We start from the raw sequence: 26,895 nt of genomic DNA, 5'->3' as shown, positions 1-26,895 counted from the left end.
TCCAGCGGTCGTGGAACATACGGACCTTGGACCTCCAGAAAGTGCCCACAGCAGAGGTGATTGATAAGATTGTGGCCTAAGGTAGAAACAGATGAGTTATACAGCTCTCGTTACACACACATGCAGGTCAACCCTTTGAGTGATCATGCAGAAAGTTTGAAGTTAATAACTCATCTCCTTCTACCTTAGGCCACGAACATATCAATCACCCCTTGTAGTGTTCCCCACTCTTGATGTGGTCAAAAATAGAATTATTACTTCATGTCTTAGAACTGCAGCATTTTCCTCTTCCACAGATGCTGACTGACTTGTTGTGTTTTCAGCACAACATTTTTATTTCATGGTTACAGCATCTGGAGTTTTTTTTTATTTTCATGACACATTCTCAACTAGAGGATAGATCAGTGTTGTGTCTAGGTGGAGCACCCAATCCAGTTAAGGAGTGGCAGGGCAGTCCGATCCAGAGCAGCCCTGTCTAGGTGAGGAGGGGGCAAGGGAGGGCAGTCTGATCTAGGGAAGATTTTTGCAGATGGAAAGTAGGACAGAACAGTGCCATCCAAGTAAAGGAAGGCAGGTGAGGGGAGTCTGATGCAGGTGAGGATGGGGTAGGACAGGGCTTTAGTACAATCAGCTTGTATTATAAAATAAATACAAAACTAGGATTTAAATGGGAAGTAAGGGTTCAGTGACATTATTTGGATAAGACCAACTGTAGAATATAGAATTAGGTATAAAAATTACTTCTGAGTGGGCAGATATAAAAAATCACTAAATATTGTGTAGTTATTAAACTATGGTGATTCACTGACTGTGGATCTACAAAACCAAGTTTCACAAACATAAAATCACAAAATAACATGAATCCAATCGGAGCATTTATACTGTGTGCTGCATTGTTCAAATTGACAGTTAACACCCACCAGTTTAATTTCACTGATAACATTTGGGTTACATTGTCTATTAAAATGTCAATGGCTTCTGCATCAGCATTGTGCACAGTATGTATGGATGAGCACAATGTTTATTTCATTTTTATTTCTGTTTCGTCATGATGCAAAAATCACTGGGTCTACATTAACTCTTTTATTCTTTAAGGATTGTTTTATGGTTAGCTGGAGAAAAGATTAGCAGAAACTACAGTGCTTAGGTAACTAACTCAGATGCTTATGAGACTGGAACAGAGCACAACCAGCCAACCATTAAAAGCTTTACATAACAACCGGATCCTTGTTTTACTTCACCTAACCTAAAGCACTGGTTATTAATCAGGTGTGTGAGCTGTAACCCTGGTTATAATCACCTAATACCATGGAGACTTTGATAGGAAGATGATGCAGAGTCCATGTTCGGATGGAGCAGCTGTGATCTGATTGAATGGCAGAGCAGGCTCAATGGGTTAGATGGACGACTCCTGATCCCGACTTCTTATACTTCTTATTGCTGAATTGAATTGAACTGAATCGACTTCATTTCTTACATCCTTCACATACATGAGAAGTAAAAATCCTTACATTGCATCTCCGTCTAAATGAGCCATATGCAATCTTAGGAATTTACAATAATTTATAATGAATAGAACAGTCAATGTAACATAGAAATACACTCAAATCAGTGTGAGTTAATCAGTCTGATGGCCTAGTGGAAGAAGCTGTCCCAGAGCCTGTTGGTCCTGGCTTTTATGCTGCTGTACTGTTTCCCGGATGGTAGCAGCTGGAGCAGTTTGTGGTTGGGATGACTTAGGTCCCCAGTGATCCTTTGGGCCCTTTTCACACACCTGTCTTTGTAAATGTCCTGAATAGTGGGAAGTTCACAATTACAGATACGCTGGGCTGTCTGCATCACTCTCTGCAGAGTCCTGTGATTAAAGGACATACCAGGCAGTGATGCAGCCAGTCAGGATGCTCTCAATTGTGCCCCTGTAGAAAGTTCTTAGGATCTGGGGGCCCATACCAAACTTCCTCAACCATCTGAGGTGAAGGAGGCACTGTGGTGTGCACAGACCACGTGAGATCCTCGGTGATGTGGATGCCGAAGAACATGAAGCTGTTTACCCTCTCAACCCCAGATCCATTGATATCAGTAGGGGTGAGCCCGTCTCCATTCCTCCTGTAATCCACAACCAGCTCCTTTGACATTGAGGGAGAGGTTGTTTTTTTGACACCACTGTGTCAGAGATAAGAATTCTTCCCTGTAGGCCACCTCATTATTGTTTGAGATAAGGCCAATCAGTGTAGTGTCATCAGCAAATTTAATTAGCAGACTGGAGCTCTGGGTGGCGACACAGTCATGGGTATACAGGGAGTAAAGGAGGGGACTTAGTACACAGTCCTATGGGGCTCCTGTGTTGAGAGTCAGAGGGGTGGAGGTGAGGAAGCCCACTCTTACCACCTGCCAGCGATCTGACAGGAAGTCCAGGATCCAGCTACTCAAGGTACAGTCAAGGCCAAGGTCTCTGAGCTTCCCGTTGAGCCTGGATGGAATTATGGTGTTGAATGCTGAACTGTAGTCCAAGAACAGCATTCTCACATAAGCATCCTTCTCCAGATGTGTAAGGACAGTATGTAGAGCTGTGGCTATTGTGTCTGCCGATCAGTTGTGTCGGTGGGTGAATTGTAGGGGGTCCAGTGTGGGTGGTAGCAAGCTGCAGATGTAGTCCTTGACCAGCCTCTCGAAGCAGTTGCTTATTATTGAGGTATGACAGGACGCCAGTCGTTCAGGCATGTTACACCTTGGTCTTTTTTGGTACAGGGACAATGGTGGATAATTCGAAGCAGGAGGGCGGGTTGTAGCAGTGACTTTCCTCGGAGGCTCAGAGTTAGCAACATTGAACCAAGTGTAAAAGCGATTGAGCTCATCTAAGAGAGAGGCCACGATGTTGGCGGCACCACTATGTTTGGCTTTGAAGTCGCAATGGTGTGCAACCCTTGCCACATGTCACGTGTGCTATTCGTTGTGAATCTTGACTCAATCTTGTCCCTGTATTGCGTTTTGCAGCCTTGAGAGCTTTGTGCAGATCATAGCTGCTTTTCTTGAGCTCCAGCTGTTGCTGTCAATGTAAGCTCTATGTCGTGCGGTAAGTGCTGCTCACACAGAACTATTGATCCAGGGTTTCTGGTTCGGGAAGACCCTGGCCAATTTCAGGGGGAAAACATCATCGATGCACTTCTAGATGAAGCACGTGACTCCATCCATCTAACTCCCCCTGGTTAGCCTCTTGCCCCTGATATATGTATACAATGCCTTGGGATTTGCTTTAATCCTTCTTGCCAAGGACATTCATTGCTTTCCTAATTCCCTTCTTGAGTTCTTTTCTGGTTTGTTTATTTTCCTCAAGGGCTCTGTTTAATTCTAGCTTCCAAAACTTACCATACTTAACTAAATTCATCACCTCTCTCAATATCCAAAGCTCTCTTGTTTTGTCATCTTTGCCCTTGCTTCTGACTGGAACAGTTACTGACTTACACTGCTGGTGATTAGTGCAGCAATGAAAGTAATCCTTCTCTGTCTATCCTTGGTCACCTTCTCTATTGTGCAACAGGTGTGGTTCAGGGTCCTTATTTCTGCCTCCACTGTACGGCGCCAAGTTGGCTTTAGTGTTCCTCATTTCCTGCGCCCTTCAGGGGTCCAATGACGTGCTGCCTTGATGACAGAGTTGGCCTCTTCTCTCACATGTCCAGTCCACCTCCATTTCCAACTGATGATTGTGGCCATATCCTCTTGGTGACACTGAAGGAGTAGGGTGTGATTGGAGATCTTTCTTGGCCAGAAAATACGGAGGATCTTCTGGAGGCTCATGGTGTGGAATGACGACAGCTTGGCAAGTTCATTCTCTGTCACATGCCAGCATTCTGACACACACAAGAGTGTGGACAAAACACAGCTCTGGTACAGCTTCATCTTGGTATGGACGGAGTACTTGGTTGATTCCTATATGTTGCACATTGATCTGAAGAATTTTTAGCTTTGCTGAGCCTACACTGGATGTCATCCTTGGTCTCACTATCCTGCCGAATGATGCACCCAAGTAGATGAATTTGCTGGTGCTGGGTAAGTTGATGCCATGTTCCTTGATGGCAGGAGACTCAGCACTGAGGGTCATGGTCTCAGTCTTTCCCTGGCTGACTTTGAACCCATCCTGTCCACCAAAGGTACACAGGCACTGAGTTTTCTCTTGCATGTGCTGATATGTTTGTAATAGTAGTGTAAGGTCGTCCGCAAAGTCACGGTCTACTAAAGTAGTGAATAGAGTCCACCTAATATCGCTTGGTTTACCTTTTGTTAACCCAGTCAATCACCAGGTTAAATAATATCACTGACATCACACTGCCTTGCCTGACTCCAGTCTTGACTTCAAAGCTCAGACTGCAGTCCCCAACTGTGCGGGTGAAGTTAGCGTAGAAACTTTGGATAAGCTGGACAATTTTGGAAGGGATTCTGTATGACTTGAGAAGTCACCAGAGGGTCTCCCTGTGGATGCTATCAAAAGCCTTTTCAAAGTCCATGAAATTCACATGCAGCATCTCTGCCATTCTTGCACTGTTCTATAATGTTACGCCACGTGAAGATCTGGTCAGCACAGGCTCTGTTTCTCCTGAAGCCAACTTGCTGATTCCTGAAATACACATCGACAGCATCTGTAATCCATTGGACAATGCCTTTGGTGAGAATCTTGCTGGGCACTGACAAAAGTGTGATGTCACCCCAGATGTTGCAATCACCTGGCACTTCCTTCTTCAGAATCCAAACAGCAACTCCCTTTGTCCAGATCTTGGGTACTTGTCCCTGTTCCCAGATTAAAGTAAACAGTGGTTGCAGGATGGCTGCTGCAACTTTTGGTATAGCTTTGAAGAGTTTGGCATTCAAATTGTCACGTCTTGGAGCTCTGCTGTTCTTCAATGATTTAACCGCAGCAAAAATCTCCTTTTTCTTGGGTGGATCTGTGTTTATGTCAAGATCCTCTGCTGCCTCTTGTTTGTCAGTTTCTTCATTTGGTGGTGATCTATTTAGTAATTTTCTGAAATACTCCATCTATCATGCTTCTTGCTGTTTCTCAGTTGGCAAAAGCAAACTGTTCTTATCTCTCATGGGACCACTGGATCTTGTCGGGAACTTTCCACATACCAATTTTGAAATCTTGTATATACAGTATTTCCCTGATCTCCTCGATTGGCTGCTTTGGCCTCCTCTACAATGTCTTCCATGTAGACTCCCTTATCCTTTCTTACAAGTTTCTTCATTTTCTTATTAGCTTCAGTTTATGCTTTTGGAGTTCCTCCTTAATTTGTGTTGACTTTGCATCTAACACTTCCTTCTTTTTTTATCTTTCTTCTAAGACTGTCCATGTTTCTTGCTGTATTCATTCTTTGGTCTTCTTCCCAGCTCTGTATCTTAGGCAAGCCTTGTTGCTCTCCTTGAAGACTGAGGCAATCTGTTTCCACATTGTGTCAATCCTGTCTACTGACATGTTCACATCAAGGTCTTGCAAGGCCTGGAATCTGTTCTTAAGCAGAATGGTGTAGGCAGATCTCACACTAATCTCCTTGAGCTTTACAACTTCAAAATGTCTTTGTACATGTGTTCTGGTCCCAGTGCTCCTCAGCTCGAGTTTCATCACAGCTCTAACAAGATGGTGATCACTTCCTATATCTGCTTCTCTCTTCATCTTTATATCCTGCAAGGATCAACTCCAAATACCATTGATCATTAAATGGTCAATCTGGTTCTTGTCATGTCCATTGGGTAGCACCATATCAGCTTCTGGATTTCATGCTGTGGAAAGGACTGCTAACATTGCATTTGGCTTCCTCGCCACAGACTCAACCTGAAAATTAACCATTAAGGAATCCTGCACTAGGACTCCCAAGTCCCTTAGCACCTCAGATTTTTAAAATTTCTCTCCATTTACAAAAGAGTCTACCCCTTTATTTCTTCCACCAAAGTGCATTACCATACACTTCCCAACACTGTATTACATCTGCACCTTCTTTGCCTATTGTCCTAATCTGTCTAAGTCCTTCTGTAGTCTCTCTACTTCCTCAAAACTACCTGCCCCTCCACCTATCTTTGTATTATCTGCAAACTTTGCAACAAAGCCATCAATTCCATCATCCAAGTCATTGACATGTAGCGTAAAAGAAGCGGTCCCAACACAGACCCCTGTAGAACACCATTAATCACTGGAAGCCAAACAGAAAAGGCTCCTTTTATTCCCACTCTTTGCTTCCTGCCAACCAGTCACTACTTTATAGTATCTTTCCTATAACACCATGGGCTCTTAACTTGTGAGGCAGCCTCATGCGTGGCACCTTGTCAAAGACCTTCTGAAAATCCAAGTACACAACATCAACCAATTCTTCTTTATCTACTCTGCTTGTTATTTCTTCAAAGAATTCCAACAGATTTGTCAGGCAAGATTTTCCCTTGAGGAGATCATGTGCCTCCCAAGTACCCCAAAACCATATCCATCACAATCCACTCTCAACATCTTCCCAACCACTGAGGTCAGAATAACTGGCCTATAATTTGCTTTCTTCTGCCTCTCTCCCTTCTTGAAGACTGGAGTGACATTTGCAATTTTCCAGTCTTCTGGAACCATTCCAGAATCCGGTGAATCTTGAAAGATCATTAAAAATGCCTCCACAATCTCCTCAGCCACCTCTTTCAGAACCCTGGGGTATACACCATCTGTTCCAAGTGACTTACCTGCCTTCAGACCTTTCAGTTTCCCAAGAACCTTCTCCCGAGTAATTTCAACTTCACACACTTCTGACCTCTGACACTCTGGAACTTCCACCACACTGCTAGTGTCTTCCACAGTGAAGACTGATGCAGGATACTTACTTTTGTTCACCACTTCCTTGTCCCCACATTACTACCTCCCCAGTATAGTTTGCCAGCGGTCTGATATCCACTCTCGCCTCTTTTACACTTAATGTATCTTAAACAACAGGAATTCTGCAGATGCTGGAAATTCAAGCAATACACATAAAAGTTGCTGGTGAACGCAGCAGGCCAGGCAGCATCTCTAGGAAGCGATGCAGTCGACGTTTCAGGCCGAGATCCTTCGTCAGGACTTTTTTTTAGAAGTGTCACGAACATAGGTCGGAAGGGATTGAACAAGGGGGGATAAAACCATGTCGAGGTATGCAGAAACGAGTTCGGTGGGACAGGAGCAAGCTGAGACAATAGGTCGGCCAGGACAGGCAGGTTTGTGGATCTTGGGTAGGAGGTAGAAACGGGAAGTGCGAGGTGTGGGAACTATAAGGTTGGTAGCAGTGGATGGGAGATCCCCTGAGCCGATAAAGTCGGTGATGGTGTGGGAGACAATGGCCTGGTGCTCCTTAGTGGGGTCACGATCGAGGGGTAAATAAGAGGAGGTATCCGCGAGTTGTCGCTGTGCCTCGGCAAGGTAGAGGTCAGTACGCCAGACTACAACAGCACCCCCCTTATCGGCGGGTTGAATAATGTTAGGATTAGTGCGGAGGGAGTGGAGAGCAGAGCGTTCCGAAGGAGTGCGGTTGGAATGGGGACAAGGTGCGGTGAAGTCGAGACGGTTGATGTCCCGTCGGCAATTAGCGATAAAGAGATCCAGAGCAGGAAGAAGACCAGAGCGGGGTGTCCATGAAGAAGAGGAGGGTTGAAGACGGGAGAAGGGGTCATCGGTGGGGGTGGAAGAGTCCTTGCCGAAGAAGTAGGCTTGGAGACGAAGACGGCGGAAGAAGAGTTCCGCATCATGGCGAACACGGAACTCGCTGAGGTATGGGCGAAGGGGGACAAAGGTGAGGCCCTTACTGAGGACAGAGCGTTCTGCCTCCGACAGTTGAAGGTCGGAGGGGATGGTAAAGACCCGGCACGGATGAGAGCTGGGATCAGAGGGGGGAGGCTGGGGGTGTCAGTGGAGAGGGGAGGGTTGGGGTGAGAGGAAGATGGAGCTTCTGAGGGCCCAGGAGCTGACGATGGGATCTGAGGGAGACGGGGTTGCAGAGTATTGGTGGGGGAAGGGGAGACGGGAGTCACAATAGCAGCACATAAAGACCCGCCCTAGAGTTCAAGGCTGGAGTCGCAGTTGGTGGTTGCGCAATCGCTGTGAAGGTCGTTGCTGGAGTCCGGGTTTTGAATATGCCCTGAGGTGTTGGAGCCGGCGGGATCAATGGCGGAAGCCGCAATCTGAAGTTCATGCCTGCTAGTTTCATGGCCAGCAGGCTCTGGAGTCCGTAGGTGTAGGATCTTGCGATCTTTGCCTAACATGACAAAGTCAAAAAAACGGCGATTGCAGGCGTGAATCCGACGGAGGATGAAATAACGGGTAGGACCATTACAGGCGGCGAAGAAAGTGTCCCGAAGGTGTGGAAGGGTCTGGGATAGGGACACCAAGTACCTCCTCATGGCGGAGAGAGTCGCCTTCAGAACTTGACGGGAGAAGCGGCGAGAGGCAGAGTCAATAAAATGTGAGTACCTGGGATCCTCAGAAGGTCCAAATTGAGAGGCTTGGAAACGAATCCTAAAGCCAACTGGAGTAAGTTGGCGACGGAGGCACGTTCGAAGAAAGGATATATGGCTGTGATAGCGAATCTGAGTCAAAGTGTGGTCGAAAAGTTGAAGAGCCGAAGAAATTACAGATGGGGAGCAGTGAGAGACGGTTTCACTGAACTCCCGTCGAAGAGAGGATCTAAACTTCTTCGGCGTAGGCATCACCGGAAGAGGCTTCGCAGTAGTGAATTTAAACGCAAACAACAGGAATTCTGCAGATGCTGGAAATTCAAGCAACACACAAAAAAGTTGCTGCCTGGCCTGCTGCGTTCACCAGCAACTTTTATGTGTGTTGTCATGTATCTTAAGAAACTTCTGGTATCCTCTTTAATATTATTAATTAGTTTACTTTCGTATTCTATTTTTACCTTCTTAATGGCTTCTTTAGTTGTCTTCATTTAATTTTTAAAAGCTTCCCTATCCCCTAATTTCCCAATATTTTTGCTCTATTATATACCCTCTTTGGCTTTTACTTCTTATTAGTCAGTTGTCATCTTGCCTTTCGAATACTTCTTCCTCCTTGAGATCTATACATCCTGTGCCTTCCAAATTGCTTTTAGAAATTCCAGCCATTCCTGTTAGCGTTTTTTTCCCCCAATTTTGGCATTGGATGGAGCATAGCACTGGATCAGTCATGTTCACTTACTTCCCTTTCAGCCTCTCATCTGCCTACTGTTGATTGTTTTCTACGCCAATAAGCACTTTTCAGTCCTTTTCCTCTAAATGACAGCTACACCATGATGCTATTTCCCTTCTGAAGTATAAAAATGTTTCACCATTTGCTGCCTTTGATTTGCCAGGCTCTGTCCATCTGCTTTCACTGAAGTCTAGTATACGTAGGCTGTAATGACACATTTCTGCAGTTATTGTGCCAGCTTGCCACTGTTGTACATGGTTAGTCCATTCCAGAAGACAATTTTGAACTTGATCTTGGCAGTGTTCAGGGCTTCCTTTGGTTTTCACTATTATCAGTCATGCAAATTCTGGGTGGGGACTCTGAAATACCATCACACACAGATATAGGACCATTCATTGTTGTTTCCTTAACAATTTATTTTGACCAGTCCTGAGCTAACCCCCAAACCCAGAGGACCATTCAGTCTGGCCTCTACCCTTTGACCTGTTTGGCATAGGTGAACCTACCAAGACTTAAAGCTCAAGGCCCTGACTCCAGCCAACATAGCTCTCCGGGTCATGGGGGTCCCTGTTCCCAGTGAACTCTCCTTAGTTTCTGCCTAATGCTCTCATAATTTGCCCTGATTCAGTTTAATACTTTCCGGCAAGGTCCATCCTCATCCCTATCTATAGCTGTCTTAGAACTTAAGTTGTGGTCACTGTTCCCAAACTGCTCACCCACTGAAAGATCAGTCACCTGGCCAGGCTCATTACCCAACACCAGATCCAGTACATTTACCCATTGATTTAAGAAACCCACTAGGATGCACAAATTCTGTTCAGTCCACTTGCATGAAGATCCCAGTTTATACAAGGCAAGTCCCCCATGACAACAATCCTAATGTTTTTATGCCTTTCTGCATATCTTTTATGTCAATGTCCCAGTGGCTTTTATTTTCCGGGGGGGGGGGGGGTGCTGTAATACAATCCTGGAGTAATTGCACCTTTCCCATTTTGAGTTCTAGTTCAGTTCAACCATACATATGTATACTGCCAAATGAAAGAACGTTCCTCTGGATGAGGTGCCCAACACAGTATTAACTCACACATAATACCTGAAGTACTATTACCACATGAAGAGAATAAGGTGCATTTATAACAAGTAGACAGTAAAAAACACCGCTAGGGCTTCGAACACAATGAGACCTTGGTGGCAGTGAGCTTACTTAGGGAAGAGACTATTTCTCATCCTTACAGTTCTTCTCATAATGCTACAGTACCTCCTGCCTGATAGTGACAAGAGGAAAATCAGGGATGTAAAGAGATGTTGGCTGGACGGGTGGGATCATTGACCCTTTAACTTCAAATCATCACCAAATGTCAGTGATAAGGTAACCAGCTGAATCTATTGCTTTGCTTTCTTTGCCGTATTTTCCATTTAATTAAACCCAGTACAATATAGTTCCATTTATAAAATTTGAAAATTATTTAATTACTTCATTTAAATTCCTGTTATCAAATATGCCTACAGTTGCCACAACAGGCCTTGGACAGCAACATCAACGGGCCTGGTCTCCAGCTGTAACCTAGTGTGCTCACGTGGTACTTGTACATCCATAAACTACAGGAACCCCCGGGTCATGTCGTTTGGAGTAGGTAGTTTCAGCATCAACTAGATGGGCCAAAGGGCCCATTTCTGTGCAGTACTTTTAACAACTAAATTGCAGATCATCAGGAAATGGGCTTTTATTCTCCCACAATTACATAAATGTAGGTGTTCTAGCCCTTTGTTCCTGCACCCAATAATGACTGATTAAAATTTTTCATCTTAATTCATAAGAAGCCAGTTGGAAAATATACTAGAAAGCGGCCAGCAGTAACAGAGCCCCACTTGTAACCGGCCCAGCAAGGTGGAAAGGTGCTAATGAACACACAAAAATTAATACAAAATGAGAGATAGACATTTATTCAAGTTTATAACAATTATGCCATGAACTCATATGGAATAGGCTCCAGCAGCTGTGGCATGTTGGCCTTCGTTCGCACAAAGTGTGCCTTCCTGGGCTCAGCAGGCTGAAAAGTAGAAAAACAACATTGGTTTCCTGGAATTAATTTTATATTGAGAGTTTAGAATCTAATCCAAACTGAAATCATCACATTACCCATAACAAAATTAATATTCCAGGTCACACTGGATTGCTTCAGAAACATTTTCTACATAAGGTTATTATACACATGCAGCTCAAAAAAGTTATCCAACTCTGTTCCTTACCACCAAAAAATCATGGTATACAAGGTTTGAACATATGCAGGTGTTTCAGTATCAACTTAAACATAAAGCTGGTGTGTCACTGGACATGGAGAATGCACTTGCATTTTGACAGAGTAAAATAAATGATGACCAAAACAAAATCTAATGTCCATTGTCGAAGGCCTAATGAAAATAAATTCCTAACCATCACCCCTTTCAAAGTAAAACCTTTTACTTAGTTTTACACTTTAGTTTAACCTTGCTGGATTGACCGCACAATTCAAAATATCTGTTACAGTGACAATTTATGCCTTGAAATAGCAGTGTTATCAATAAAATGAAGTGGCCACTTTATGAAGTACCTCCTGTATGTTCCTATATCCTCCTCTGACCTCTCTCATTAACAAAGTATTTTTGCCCACAGAACTGCTGTTCAGTGGATTTTTTTTTTGTTGTTTTCTGCACCATTCTCTGCAAACTCAAGAAACTGCCATTCAAAACCACCCCTCTAGGCACCAAATTCGTTCCACGGTCAGTCACTTAGATCACATTTCTTTCCCATTCTGATGTTTGATCTGAACAACTGAATCTCTTGACCTTGTCTGCATTTAAGCTGCTGCCACACGATTGGCTTTTTTAAGTGCACTTGTGCATTAACAAGCAGATGCACAAGTGCACTTAATAAAGTGGCCACTGAGTGTAAATAAAACTAATTCCAACCATTCAAATATTGATATCCCACTTGTGCTTTGAACGGTCACCTAAAATTTAATTTGCACGGGCATCTTACCTTCCGCTTCAGATCAACCCAAGTCCCCTTTTCCTTTGCCTCTTTCTTTGCCTGTTCATTTGCTTTCACACGAAGCAGAAAACTGTCTCTGCTTTTTGAATGTTTAATGTGCTCCACACGCACATTAATTCTTTTGGCAAGGATCTTGCCCCTAGGATACAAATCAAAGCAAATGAAACAGAATGCCACTACAACCAAAACAATTTTAAGATGTGTACAATGTTATATGATTGAGCATATTATATACAAGATACTCTTTAAAGATAAAAGCAACTGCTGGAAGAACAGAACAGTGCATTATAGCAGGGAAGTAAATGTAAACATTTCAGGTTGAGACATCAACTGAAAACATTGATAATTCTTTCCACCTCTGTAAATGCCGCTCTGATGAATTCTTTCATCAGTTTGCTTTTTTGCTCCACATTCCATCATCTGCACTCTTATATCTCATTTGTTTAACAGAAAGCTACTCCAAATTTTAACTAGTAGAATGCACTACAATTATGCCAGTTGCTTCAACTCTTTAATGCTTTAAGCAATGGCTGTAGACTCAAGCCAGTTCTATCATAGGCACAACCCTCCTTGCCAGAGTACACCTTCAGGAGGTGGTGCACACATCATTAAAGACCCTCACCACCCAGGACATAACTTCGAGGTGGTACAGGAGCCACAAGACCCACACTCAATTTATTTATTTATTTATTTATTTTTAAAAGAACAGCTTCTACCCCTCCACAAGTTTCTGAACAGTCAATGAACCTACAAACACTACTTCATTTGGTCTTCATACTACTTGCTTTTGTAAATTTTAACAATTTTGCCTTGCACTGTACTGCTGCCATAAAACAAATTTCATGACACGATAGTGATAAGACTGATTCTGCAGAAACAATGAATAATAACTGGTATTTTAGAACTCAATTTACAGCTACACAAAACAAGTACAATAGTACTAACTGGGCTTATGGCACAGAATTCTTTGCATGTTTTGGATACAACTTAAAATATATTGGGGAAAGCCGAATTTTGTTTATGTTTTCCCAAGGACAGACCAAAAAGTATCACACGATTCCTCCTGTCAACTTCATAAATGTCCCCTGTGGTAGAAACCAAGTAAAATACAGTATACTTGGGTTTTATAAAAGGATACTTTACTCTACCCCACTTGAATGACCAATGAAGACACATGTCTTATTGGCAAAGTGAAAGGGGCAACATGAAAGTTTACATTTATGCCACAAAATTTAAAATTTATATCTGCGGCAGTTCATCTGTTGAATTCTTCCAGATGCACCAGTCACTCCCTTGCTGTCTGCATCTTGTTTCTCACACTTCTCTCCACACACCCCACCTTCTCTCAAGGCTTCCTTTCCTGGGTTCACAATATGGATGACAACAGAGACCATACAACCCTCTCCACCAATCTGTCAAAGAACTTCACTGGGCACCCAATTGTTCAGATTCTGATGGAACAGCATCTGTCCCATTAGTTCAGAATGAGATCCTGGGGTGCAGGGTGCAAGCTGTTATGCAGCTAAAGCCCAGATGTGTGCCAAGTATGCAGCCAAAACTAGGGTAGGGATTCAGAGCACCAGGGCCAGGAACATGGGTAGATCTGTAGTTAGAGCCAGAGAATTTCTATTCCCAAAGCTGAACCGGGAAATTAAAAAAGTAAAAGCACATTTGGGTATTAACAGGAATAATACCCTATTCCAAAAACAATCCAGCAGTAAAACCAAGGATGCTGAACTACCACAAGTTTTGTTTATTTCCCACAGAACAGTCCACTATTTCTCCAGTCTTTCAGCAGTTTAAAAGAAAGACAGCACCAACTTTTACACTTAGCTGCATCTCAGCCAATCCCAACGCCATAATGGACTCGAACCAGTTGCATTATTTCTAAATACTAGGAAAGCCAATCTACTGCCTAGAAAATTTCAGTGTGACGTCAATATAACTATCATACTACCCCTTACTGAAAAAAAATTGTTTTCTATCTTGTATTCTACTTATTAATCCCAAATATCGAATCAAAATAATTTCCACATTTATCAGAAAGACTAAAATACACATTTACTTGGTTCTGCACCCATTAAAGCCCACTTATAGCAGGAAACCTCAACAGATTTCCTTGTCCAGACTTGCATCATCCACTCATCCTTCACTAATTACTTCATCACTAGCCTTATTTTCCCCCCTGCTTTTACATCTCTTCATGGTCCCAATCTACTCTAACTCCAACACTTCCATCTATATCAAACCACATGCCTGAAAGGGATATACGAACACATGAAATCACAGCCAACTGGTTTCTCCACCCAACATGGTCCTTTAAGGAATGGCCACCCAATTCAGCAAACTTTCACGTAGACTGCCAAGTAACTCATGACTTAATATCAAATCTTTGATCAAACTTCTGTAATGTTGAATGTCTTCCAACGTTGAAATAAAAACACTGAATTTTTAATACTCACTTGACTTGCTTGTTGATAATAATGCCCACAGCATGTTGTGTAACATTATAAACTCTTCCAGTCTTCCCGTGATAACATTTGTGAGGCATGCCCTTCTGAACAGTACCTGTGCCCTAAACAGCAAGGTAGTTTTTTGTTATTTCTGAAGATCTATGAAGCAAAATTCAATAAGGTCCATACAGAAGACAGCTTATACAAATAAAATACATTGCTCAAATCTTTTCATCTGCTTTTCTACATTTAATGGGGGGCAAAAGATGCTTCTCCATTGTACAGATGAACTAATGTATAACTGTGATGTAGAAATGGCTTGTAAACAGAATGAAGAGGAAGCAGGGAATAAGGAAAGAATTCCAGTTTGCGAGGTTTGGTTACGGGGGCGGGGGGGGGAGGAGGGAGAGACAGGGGACAGTCATCACTAACAGCAAGATTCAAGAATGCAGCAGCGCCCAGTATTGGTGGAACCCCAGAACTTTCAGCTCCAGAACTCACAGGATTGGTGGTAAGGAGGATCAAATTTGCAATAAGTAAACAGCAGCTGCAAATTGAGCAATCCCACTTAGTAACCCTCAAGGTTTATTTTGTGCAATTAGCCACATGGCCAATATATAGATCACAAACCATGAGTATTATTCATCTCAGAACCACGTCTCTGGAGACTGGGCTTATCACTGCCATTTGCAATATCTATTAATTTTTAGGAATTGTGACAATTAAAAAGTTGAAATGTGAACATTTAAAAAAAAAGGCACAATCTAAATGGAATTTTCAGCACAAAATCATTTAAAGATCATTAACAAGTAAACTCAAACCTCAGAGCAGCATCTGATACTTATTAAACTCACTGACCTCAAAAACAATTAAGTACATTAATATTTCTTCAAAAATATTTTAAATGCCCTGTTTTCAGGGATAACTCCCAATTAAAACTGTAGAATTTCTGCACTGAACTAGCTTATTTTACCAGACTCTACCAAGATTCCATTTAACAGCAATAAAGACAATAAATACCTTGATGTCAACAATATCTCCCTTCTTGTATATACTGAAATAGGTAGACAGGGGGACAGGTCCTAAAAGACAGAATTTACAACAAATTAAATACACATAGAGGTTACTATAATAAACAATCCAATACAACCAAATAACAGTTTCATTTCACCATAGTTAAACGGAATTTCCTAGGTGTCCCCAAACAGCAGATGTAGGATATATTGGCCTGTGGCCATCAAACTTCACAACTCCTCCCTTGGAGGGTCAGACATCCTGAGCCAATAGACTGCTCCTGGACTTATTTCATAATTTACTGGCATAATTTAACTATTTATGGTTCTATTACTATTTATTATTTATGGAGCAACTGTAACGAAAACCAATTTCCCCCGGGATTAATAAAGTATGACTATGACTATATTCCTGTAGGCAGTTCAATGCCAGTCTTGCAGCACCAGGCACTAAAACCCAATCTCATCTTCATGAAATTGCACGTTTGCTGTGTCCCTGGGTTTCTTGCAGGTGTCTAGTCTCCTCCCAGACCCCAAAAGGCATGCAGGTTGATGGGTTAATTGGCCCCCATGAATCACCCCTAGGGTATACAAGTAGTAAAATACAAGGACAGTTGATGGAAAACAGAAAATAGCATTAATGGTTGATTGGTTGATTGTCAGTGTGGATTCTTGTGGGGCAAACAGCTTATTTTTGTCCAGTAACTCACTCCAAGGCAAGATGATTACTGCAGCTTCCAATTATCAGAACATGTTTGAGAACTGTACACACGGTGTTGTTGCTCAATCGTACTCCAACACAAGTCAGATATGCATAATCAGAATGAGCAAAGAGAGATACATTTCAAGCAAGAACTGAGAGAAAATAAATTTAATGCAGGTAGGTCATATTTCACTTGAGGGCTAATGGGGAAGTGAAATTCCTACAAACCATTTTGCATTTCAATTTTCTGGACAGCCAGTTGAAAAGAAACTTTTTTTTAAACCTTTAAATCACACCAATTCCACGACAGCAAATTTCATTCTTCATCTTAATATGTGCATAGCAATTTGTGAATCCTATAACAGTCAATTCCCATTTCTAAATGATTAATACAGGACATCAGTGCAACTGCACCTGGAGTACTCCGAACAGTATTGGACTATGATTGCACTGGAAGCAGTTCAAAAGTGGTTTACTAGACTAGTACATGGAATGAGCACTTTGACTCACGCGGAAAAGCTGAACACGGTAGGTTCACATTTGTTAGCGAGTTCATATACATGCCGCTCCGAAATGATTTTGTATTTGTAAGTAGGATGCCGTGCACAATCCTGACTTGATGGAGACAGACATGAGAAGCACGGAGGAACATCTGGAGAAACTTCTGAGATGCCCGCTTTGCTGCTGCTGCTGCTGCTACTGTGCGATCCAGAATCTCCAGAGGGGAAGGTCCCAAACCCTCCGCTTTGCCTATTGCCAGGGTTGAAGCGCTCAGCAGAGATGATGCTCGGTGTCCGAGGCTCGAAGTTTTTGGACGGACTTAAGAGTCGACTGTGGTTGGGCGCTTCCAGGGTGCTGTATCAGCAAGTTTGCCGTGCTGGAAGCTCATGGCAGGGAGTTTTTCTTCTTCCTACCGTCTGCGGGAGATTATGGGACTTTCGAGAGACTTTTTTTTTTACGATGCCCATGGTCTATTCTTTATCAAATTACGGTATTGATTTGCACTGTTGTAACTATATGTTATAATTATGCGTTTTTTTGGTCAGTTTTTCAGTCTTGGTTTGTCTTGTGTTTCTGTGATATCATTCTGGAGGAACATTGTATCATTTCTTAATGAATGCATTACTAAATGACAATAAAAGAGGACTGTGTGTCCTCATAATCTAAGTGAGCTGGTATTTTATTGAATAAAAAGACCCCGAGAGTGGACATGGAGAGAATGTTTCCTATAGTGCAAGAATCTACAAATAGAATCACTATTTAAGAATAATTGACTGCCTATTTAAAAAACAATGCTAGGCCAACATTTTTTTTTGTAACAGCTGTGTCTTGGGAACACTTCTTCACACACCTGTGGATAGAGTTTTTGAAAAGTAAGCCACAGGTAAACAGATACTTCATTGGAAGGGGTGAAAGGCTAGCCCAAGTAGAATCAAACTAAAAATCTTCACAAATGGTGCAGCAGACACAAGGGCCTACTCCTAAATTCTGTGCACACAAATCATCTAATTTTCTATGAAATATTGAAGGGAATAAGATTTTATTAGTCAATTTCCAGAATATTCATTACCTTTAAACATTCCACTAGGTCTATTTTAAATCAAAATTAACCAAAAACTCTAAAATGCCAAATGTTCTAGTTGCTCTCAGTACCGGTGAAATAATTAGTTCAACTTGCCCCACAGGGCAATCAAAAGAGGTTAATCATCATCGAGCACTAGTTTTTTTTTGGGAATCTACATAATGATGTTGTCTACCAAATATAAAATAAAAAAGGGTAATGAATCAGGCATTATTTCATTGGTCTTGAATAAAAAAAAATCTTCAAATGAGTGAAGGAACACCATGTGGTGTACTTTTGATTTATCTTCCTCTGTTCCCCAATAGTTGATTTCAACTTACAATTGATGTCAGTTTCTATTTGTCATTGCATAGCACAAAATAGAACCTCTGCAACTCAGGTTTTCTCACAAAGCGCTTGATAGAACGATCAGTGGTTGTTTAAAAGAAAACAAAGTTCTCACCATGCTTGCGGAAAGGCCTTGCGAACATGTATCGCGTTCCGCGCCTTTTACCCTTGGTGTTAGTCATCTTGAAGGTTCACTGAAAATGAATGAACGAGATTTAATTCATTGAAACCCCTCGAGAGATACTGACAAAAAAATACGTTTTATACTGAATGGTTTCAACGAGCGAACAAATTAAACGAATCGAGGGAACGTAGGTAACCCTAGTCAAGGCTAATCTCAGCATTCCATCCTTACCAGCCCGGGTCCCGATGTTTGGCCCGGACGACAGATTCCCCCCATCGCTACCTCTCCCAAGTTAACCCAGGATCGACCATCCCCCCCACCCGCCGCCACATGTCTGGGCCTCTGACCCAGTTCTCCAGCGCAGATACCAGCAATCAGGCCGAACCCCGATCGCCATCACTAGTCCGTCAAATTACAATATTATAAAACTTCATGGAAGCCAAAACCCCCAGTTCTTTGCTATTTTTCGACTACTTTATCCTCTTTCAAAGCCCAGCTCCTGCCGGCCACTACCTGCGAGATGGCGCCGCTCCGCGGAAAGGGCAGATGGGGGCCTCATACTCCTTACATGGCAACCGATGGCTGGCCATTCTCCGCCTGATCAGGAAACCCTATTCATTGGAAACCCTTTTGGTTTGAACTTTAATATTATGTGTGCAAATGCACATAAACGTTTGCTCGTATTTCAATACCACATGATTTTTTTTAAAAAACGTAGCAGGATGTGTTTTCAGAATCCAGCTAGTCGGGAGTCACATGACTCGTGGTTGGGGTGGGGTTTGCTTTACTTGTGCTGAGATGGCTCACTTGGAGTTGGAAATACTCAAAGGATTGTGTTCAATATAAACTACTCAGTGTGCATCAAAATGCGACTTTTGTGGAAGTGAATAATCTCAGAGTCAGTCTAGGTGTTTCCTTAACAAGAAATATCTATGAATATTCTCGTTATAGAAGATTTATTTAGTATGAGTGGGCTTGACTTTACAAAAAAAACCAAAAATCTGAGGTAATATTTAATTAATCTACGTGAAATGTACGAAATCAAACTAAATATGAATATAGAACATCCTGTTTCAAGTTCATATTGCAATAGTGAGAGTGCAATGCTGTGAGTTTTAATGTAACTGAATGATTTCATTGGTTCTTTAGAATCAAAATTCAACTCTGGGTGAGAGAAAGTCCAACTGAGTTCAATATGCTCTTGCAGCTGCTCACAATGACATACTGTATAACAAAAACAACTTAACTTACACAGACCCTCTGATGTTGAAAAATACCCCAAGGCACTCTGATGAAAGCTAATCAAGCTGAAATTTTAATTGTTGTTTCTCTCTCCAGAGCTGCTTCCTGGCCTGCTTTGTATTTTCAGCATTTTCTGTTTCATTCCAAGACTCTTAACAAGAATATTATCAAAAGTTCACAACCAGCCATATATTAGATCACATGCTAAAAATCTGTCAAAGAGATTGTTTCTTAGGGTATTCTTAAAGGAGGAAAGACAGGTAGATAGTGTTTGGAAGGAAATTACAGAGCTTGGTCAATTAGGACTTGACTTCTTAACATGAGAACAGTACAACACAGGAAAAGGGCCTTCAACCCACACTGTGATACAGAATTAATTTAACTAGTAATTAAATGCCCAGCTAAACTACTCCCTTATGCCTGTGCTTTGATCATCTCCTTACATTCTTTGCACATTTGTGTGCCTATCCAAGAATCTCTCAAATGCTTCTAACATATTTGTTTCCACTACCAACCCTGGCAGTACATTGCAGACAACCACCTCTCTGTTAAAAACTTGCCCTGCACATCTCCTTTGGACCTACCCCTCTCACTTTAGTGCATGCGCTCTAGTAGACATTTTGATCCAGTGAAAAAGATACCATTTGTCCATCTTATCTATGCCTCTGATAATCTTATAAACTTCTGTCAGGTCATCACTCGGCCTCCTTCACTACAGAGAAAACAGCCCAAGTTTGTCCAATCTCTCCTTATAACATGTGCCCTCTGATCCAGGCAGCATCCAAGTAAACAACTTCTGCACCCTCTCCAATACCTCCTCATTCTTTCTATAATGGGAGTACCTCCTTTACCTAATGACACTTAGGGGACCTAAATCCTTCTGTTCGAGGCCTAGCCTGCAGATTTTGATAGAGCTCATTTTATTTTTAAAGCCAGAGTCTCCAAATAGACATAATAAACTTACTGTCATACAAATAGTTTAAGTTCCTAGCTCTATTTTCCACCTAATGCTTTCAGTGAATCCATGAAAGATAGCAAACATATCAAGGATGTGTTCTGCTTTGTTATCAAGTACCCATAGAGTCAGAACAAATGACAGTTACATTTATGCATACAGGAAAATGGTAAATACACCACTTTTCACAGACCTATGGCAGAATCTAATGCCGGATTTGGACAACTGTTTTTCAACTAAAGTAACAGCTTTCTCAAGAAGACAGTGTGATATATCTTTATTTCTTGCTGCAGGAAACCTTGAAGATTTTCTGCTGCAAATGCCAGCCTCCAGAACGAGAAAGTTCCTCAGTTCAGTCTGGACCATGTCTGTTATTTGTAAATGATCCCAATGCCAGAAATACATTTGAGGTTATTTTAAATTTAGCCCCCATGGATTAAATTTAAAATAACTATTACTTCCAAACTCAAATTAACTGAGAGGGGTACATCTGCCCTACTCTATCAAAAGATTAGTCCATTCTCAAAGGAAGCTGTGCCTGTTCTTTCTGAAAGCACCGAATCATGATATACATGAAGCTACATAAAGGAAACCAGTATTTTGCAATTGCTCAGAAATTGTAGGATTGCATCAACCAGACCTATGAGGTATGATGCATTTCATTTGATTATGGCAAAACACCTTTACAGTACGCAATGCGTTCTTTTCTAATTTGAAGATAAAGTCTGGTTGACAGCTTTTCGGAACACCATTACTCAGCCCCTCAAGCCTGCACCAGCTTTTCAATATGATCATAGCTGATCTACCAGACGCCTCAAGTCTCCTTCACTTCCCCAAAGCCCTCAGTTCTCTGATCTTTCAAAAATTGATCTATCTTCTTAAATACTTCCAATAATCTAGTCTATACAACCTTATGGGTGTAGAATTCCAAAGATTTACCACCCTCTGTAGCTATGGTTCCAAAAAGTGGGTGGTTATCATTTCTAAGGTGGGAATAGAGATAAAGGGGGTGGTGGCGCTCGATAGCAAGGTGGGCAGCTGAGGGATTGCAGGCTTAATTTAAGAAATTAATCTCTTATTATAAGTGTTCGATCCTCCATGCCTCATAATTGATTACAATGATCACATAATCACCTCATATCTTTCTAACCCACCATTCACTTGGACTTTCCTCAAAGCATGAAAAGCAATGTGACACTTCTGACTTGGTATATCATGAGTAATCTGGATTGAAGAAATTGTGTTATTTCTGGGCCTAGCCCACGCATTATTGCTGTTTACTACTGTAATATAGTGTTAACTAGTATGATTCACATTCTCTAACAACACAGTGATGTAATTCCTGTGAACTGGGGTATGGCATTGGATGGCTAATGTTCAGAATCTGCCCTTTTGAATGACCTTGACCACATTTCTCTAGCCCATAGCCCAACTGAGATATTGCTACCCTTCTTTAGGTACCTTCCGGCAGAGAGTCAGGCTTTGCCTGATATTTGATGACATTACAGACATCCCGGAAGTTCTGGGAGTTTCCCACATATCGAAAGTGGCTCCCTGATGCCTGGAAATTATATACAATATTCTGGAAATCGATTTTTTGAGAAAGAAAGGGAGAGGGAGAGCAAGCATCCTGATTGGTCTCTCTTCGTGCTAAGAGTGGTCCCCAACCACCAGGCCGCGAGGAAACAATATGATTTGGCGATATGAAACGATATGAGTCAGCTGCACCTTTCCTCGTTCCCTGCCACGCCCACTGTTGAACGAGCGCACGCGAGGTCATTACCCGCGCATCATCCATGTCAGCACGGGAGGATCAACTCCTCGAGCTTGCAAATGACAGCAGGCTGAAAAGTATGTTTGACATAACATCTCTGCCGGCATTCCAGATCAAAGTCAAGGCTGAATATCCTGAGGTAGCCACGAAAGCACTGAAAACGTTGCTTCCATTTCCAACATATCTCTGCGATGAATGCAACGAAAACTAAATTGCGGAATAGACTGGACATAAGGAACCCCCTTCGAGTATCGCTGTCTCCCATCACCCCTCGATGGCACCGTCTTGTTGCAGGGAAACAAGCCCAGGCCTCCCACTGATTCAGCGATATTGGTGTGTTGCAATGATTTTATATGTTCAGACGGGGAAAATATGCGCTGTGTGTTTAATATCCAAACATAACTTAAAATGTGATGATGCTATTGACTTATAATTGACTTATCACTATATTCATGCGAGGAAAATATGCGCTGTGTGTTTAATATTAAATTCGTTAGATAAACCCTTTTAGAAACAAAATTGAGTGTATTGGCCACTTATAAATGACTCATAGTTGACTTATCACCTATATTCCGGTTGTGATTAACAACCACCCCCCCCCCCCCCGGGTCAGCCGGTCTGCAAGAATATTGTCAATATTAAATCGGTACGCAGTGCAAAAAAGGTTGGGGACCCCTGTCCTATGTGATGAGGCCAAACTCCCTGTAGACTTGCTTAAAGTTGTAATAGAATAAACATGATAATATAAGTACATATTTTAATGTCACATTTTCTGCATATACCCAACTTGGTTTACAGATTAGACAAGATCACTAAACAAAGTATTACATACACCCTTGGAGGTAGACCGGGCGGGGGGGAAGTATGGAGTTCCAGGGGGCGGAGGTGCTACCTCCCTAAAATGAGTTTTTGCAGGGAGGGATTTCTGACATTATAACCTTCCCTTTATTGATTACAGTGCTTGAGGTTGGACTTAAACAACAGGCAATAGCCAATGTGTCTGTTGTGTGAAAAAGTTTTTTCAAATGAAGCAATGAAACTGTCCAAACCTTTCTCCTCAAACCTTTGAAGAGAATACACTCTGACAAAGAAAGCAAGAAACTTGCTTATTTTCAGTTACTTCGTGAACATTTCCAGAAATGGAAAACACTTCAAAACATGTTTGCCTGCACTTCACAAGAAAACAGTGAATATTTGTGTGCTTCATATAACATTTCATTGCTCATTGCTAAATCTGGAAAGCCCCATACTATCGGAGAAGAACTGGTTCTGCCAGCAGTAAGGGAGGTTCTGAGTGCAATTTTGCATAAATCACCAGACCAAATAATTAAAGCGATTCCACTCTGCAATCAGTTCAAAGAAGAATTGATGAAATGTCTGAGAATGTTGAAGACTCATTTTGCAACATACTTAGGACAACAGAATTTTCTCTGCAGTTGGGTGAGTCAACTTTGCCAGGCAACAAAGCTTTGCTTCTCGGTTATGTTCACTTCATAAAATATGAAAGCATGGTTCAAGAGCTGTTATTTGCAAGGGAACTAGAAACAGGTATGAACAGGGAGTCAATATTTCAGGTTGCTGAGCAATTTTTCAAAGAGGACATCCCACTCACCAACATTCCTGCTTGTGCAACAGATGGTCACTGTCAATGATAGGATGCCACCGTGGGTTTATTACTTACTGGAAAAAAAGCTGTCCTAATATATTTACAATTCAATGTGTAATCCATAGACAATATCTTGTCACAGAAAACCTAAGCGATTGGCTGCACAAATCATTAAATACTGTTAACACAGTGGTAAGTAAAATCAAGTCCCATGCTCTCAGTTCTTGACTACTTCAAGAGTTTTGTACTGAGAATGATGAACAGTTTGAACACTTTCTGTTTAGATGGCTTTCAAAAGGAAACTGCCTGAGATGCTTTTACGCACTTTTTGAAACTGTGATAAAATTCTCTGAAGATTCAAAATCTTCATTCAGTAATCAACTCAAGAATATTAGGCACAACAATGCTTATTTGTCAGAATTATTTGTGGTGTTTAATGAAATCAACCTTCATTTGCAAGGAAATGATGTGAACCTCAAGTCAGTCATCTTCACATTTCTGTCCAAGTTAATCCTGTTTAAGTGCAACATTTTCCAATTTCCCCGCCTCTGAGTAGGAACAGAAAGAAAGAATATCAGATGCTGTATACTGTGCCCACCTTGGTGAGCTGCAGAAAGACCTGAACCAGATTTCAGGATCTTCTCTTGATCCATATTCTAGACTGGGTAATAAATCCATTCCTGAAGACTTAGAATGAGGAATTAACAGGAAGAATGAAGGAAAAACGTGTCTTGCTACAAAATGACTTTGAACTAAAACCGAGGTTAAAAAATGATGTCATCTTTTGGTTGCAGAAAGAAATCTCTGAATGCCATCCTGCACTGTGTCAAGATGTTCTTTATTGCCTTTCCAACATCATACTTAGCAAAGTATTGTTTCAGTGCAGTTGCCTAACTTCTTTCAAAGCAACAAAACAAACTGCAAATTATGGAACATGGGGGTCTGAGACTTCTTCTCGATCAGAGGCTCATTCAGCTTGATACTGAGAAGCTGATATCACTGCACAAAGCCCATGCATCTCATTGAAAGGTAAAAAAGCAATGAAGTAGTGAATAGTTGGACTGCTAATGTACGCTTTAAAAATTGTTAATGAAGATTGATTTACCGTGATGAAATAATGAAATAATTTTATTTGTAGCTTTAAAAACCACTCCACCTGGAAGTTGCATCCAAGCTACACTATGTTCTGACTATGTAATATATCACTGTTTTGCTGAGTCAAAATCCTGGAAATTGCTTCATTACGGGCAATCCACCTCGAGGACTAATATCTCTCTGTTTTGTTTGACCAGTCATGGTTGTTAGCCCTAAGCTGAACACCCAAACCTGGAGAACAGGTGGACCACTCTTAGTCTGGCCTCTACCCTCTGACCTGTTTGGTATGGATGACCCTACCAAAAACCAGAGCCTAAAGCCCTGAATCCAGCCAACATAGCCCCCTGGGTCATTGAGGCACACAAGCCTCCGAACCCTATGACAAGGTTGTGATCCTCTTGGAGGCCAAGGATTAATGTTGTCCACCAAATATAGAAATATGAAAGGGTCTTTGGGGTGACATACCAAATCCTCTCAAACACCTTACAAACTAGAGCCACTAGTATGCATTCTTCATGATCGCATCAATGTGTTGGAGCCCAGGATAGATTCTCTGAGATGCCTGACACCCAGAAACGTAAAGCTTCTCACACTTCCATAGCCTCAATAAGGTTCGGTGTGGGTTCTCCCGACTTTAACTTCCCGAAAGCCCCATTCATTTTCTCTGTCTTGCTGACACTGAGTGTGAGGCTGTTGTGACATCACTCAACCAGCAGATATATTTCATTGTATGCCTGCTCATAGGCATCTGAGATTTTACCAACAACAGTGGTGTCATCTCTGAAGTTATAGATGGTATTTGAATTAGCCACACAATCAATAGTGTAGAGAGAGTAGAGCAGTGTGCTAAGCACACATCACTGAGGTGTGCCTGTGTTTATCGCCATTGAGGAGGAGATATTATCACTGGTATCGCTGACTCTGATTCCCCAGTAGGAAAGTCAAGGATCCATGGAAACTGAGGTTCAAATGCCCAGGTTTAGAAGCTTGGAGATTAATACTGAGGGGATGATAGTATTGAAGCTGAGCTGTAATCTATAAACAGCGGGCTGAGCTATATTTTACTGTTGTCCAAGTATTCCAAAGCAGAGTGGAGAGCCAGTGAGATTGTGTCCACTGTAGGCCTGTTGTGTCAGTAAACAAATTGCAGTGAGTCCAGGTTCTTGCTTAGGCAGGCGTTAATTATAAAATATCCACCCTCTCTAAGTACTTTATTGTGGGAGATGTGAATGCCACTGATCAATAGTTGTTGAAGCCGTACACCCTGCTCTTCTTGGGCATTGGTATGATTGCTGTCCTGGGAATCTTGGACTGCAGCACTGAGAGGTTGAGGATGTCCTTGAACACTCCAGTCAGTTGTTTGGCACAGGGTTACAGTACCCAACCAGGTCACAATTGGGGTTGATGCCTTGTGAGAGTTCATTCTCTTACAGGGTGCTCTAATTCAGTCTCTGAGACAGAGATCATAGGGTTGCCAGATGCTGTGTGGATTTACAAAGGCATCGTGTCGTTATCCCTTTCACAGCATGCATAAAAGGTGTTGAGCTCATCAGGGAATGAAGCAGCACTGTCATTTAAATTGTTAGATTTTGCCTTGTAGGAAGTAATGGCATGCAAAACCTATCTCAGCTATTGTCCATTTGAATTTGTCTCTAACTTCACATGGAATTGCCTTTTCGCTCTCATAATGGTCTTTAGTAGATCGTAACTGGATTTCTTATAGTTTCCAGACTGCTGGTGTTAAATACCAGAAATCTAGCCCTTGGCCGACTGTGAATTTCCCAGTTCATCCAGCACTTCTGGTTTGGGAAAAAACGATATGTT

The 26,895-nt window shown here is 41.9% G+C and overlaps 1 protein-coding gene and 1 non-coding gene across 2 annotated transcripts; both read right to left on the bottom strand.

The window, feature by feature from the left end:
- Nucleotides 1-11,094: 11,094 nt before the first annotated feature.
- On the bottom strand, nt 11,095-18,983 carry rpl21 (ribosomal protein L21). Its single transcript, XM_063054233.1, has 6 exons — nt 18,913-18,983; nt 18,391-18,469; nt 15,671-15,732; nt 14,660-14,772; nt 12,186-12,336; nt 11,095-11,217 (listed from the first exon to the last, which is right to left on the bottom strand). Exons 2-6 carry the CDS (start codon nt 18,455-18,457, stop codon nt 11,128-11,130), a joined length of 483 nt encoding a protein of 160 aa, XP_062910303.1. The 5' UTR covers nt 18,458-18,469; nt 18,913-18,983; the 3' UTR covers nt 11,095-11,127.
- Nucleotides 13,274-13,401, bottom strand: LOC134349983 (small nucleolar RNA SNORA27). The gene has a single exon (XR_010018796.1). It is a non-coding gene; the product is annotated as a small nucleolar RNA SNORA27 (small nucleolar RNA).
- Nucleotides 18,984-26,895: the final 7,912 nt, after the last annotated feature.

The sequence above is a fragment of the Mobula hypostoma genome, chromosome 7, assembly GCF_963921235.1.
Source record: "Mobula hypostoma chromosome 7, sMobHyp1.1, whole genome shotgun sequence".
Taxonomy (NCBI): domain Eukaryota; kingdom Metazoa; phylum Chordata; class Chondrichthyes; order Myliobatiformes; family Myliobatidae; genus Mobula; species Mobula hypostoma.
Note: the sequence above shows the minus strand (reverse complement) of the source record. Positions and strands in the feature narration are given on the sequence as shown.

Coding starts and splice junctions, on each gene's coding strand:
- rpl21 (XM_063054233.1), bottom strand. CDS start 18,457: ATGACTAACACCAAGGGTAAAAGGCGCGGAACGCGATACATGTTCGCA. Junction 14,773..15,670: donor GAGATATTGTTGACATCAAG/GTATTTATTGTC, acceptor CTTGCTGTTTAG/GGCACAGGTACTGTTCAGAA. Junction 11,218..12,185: donor GGGTTGATCTGAAGCGGAAG/GTAAGATGCCCG, acceptor TCTACTTTTCAG/CCTGCTGAGCCCAGGAAGGC.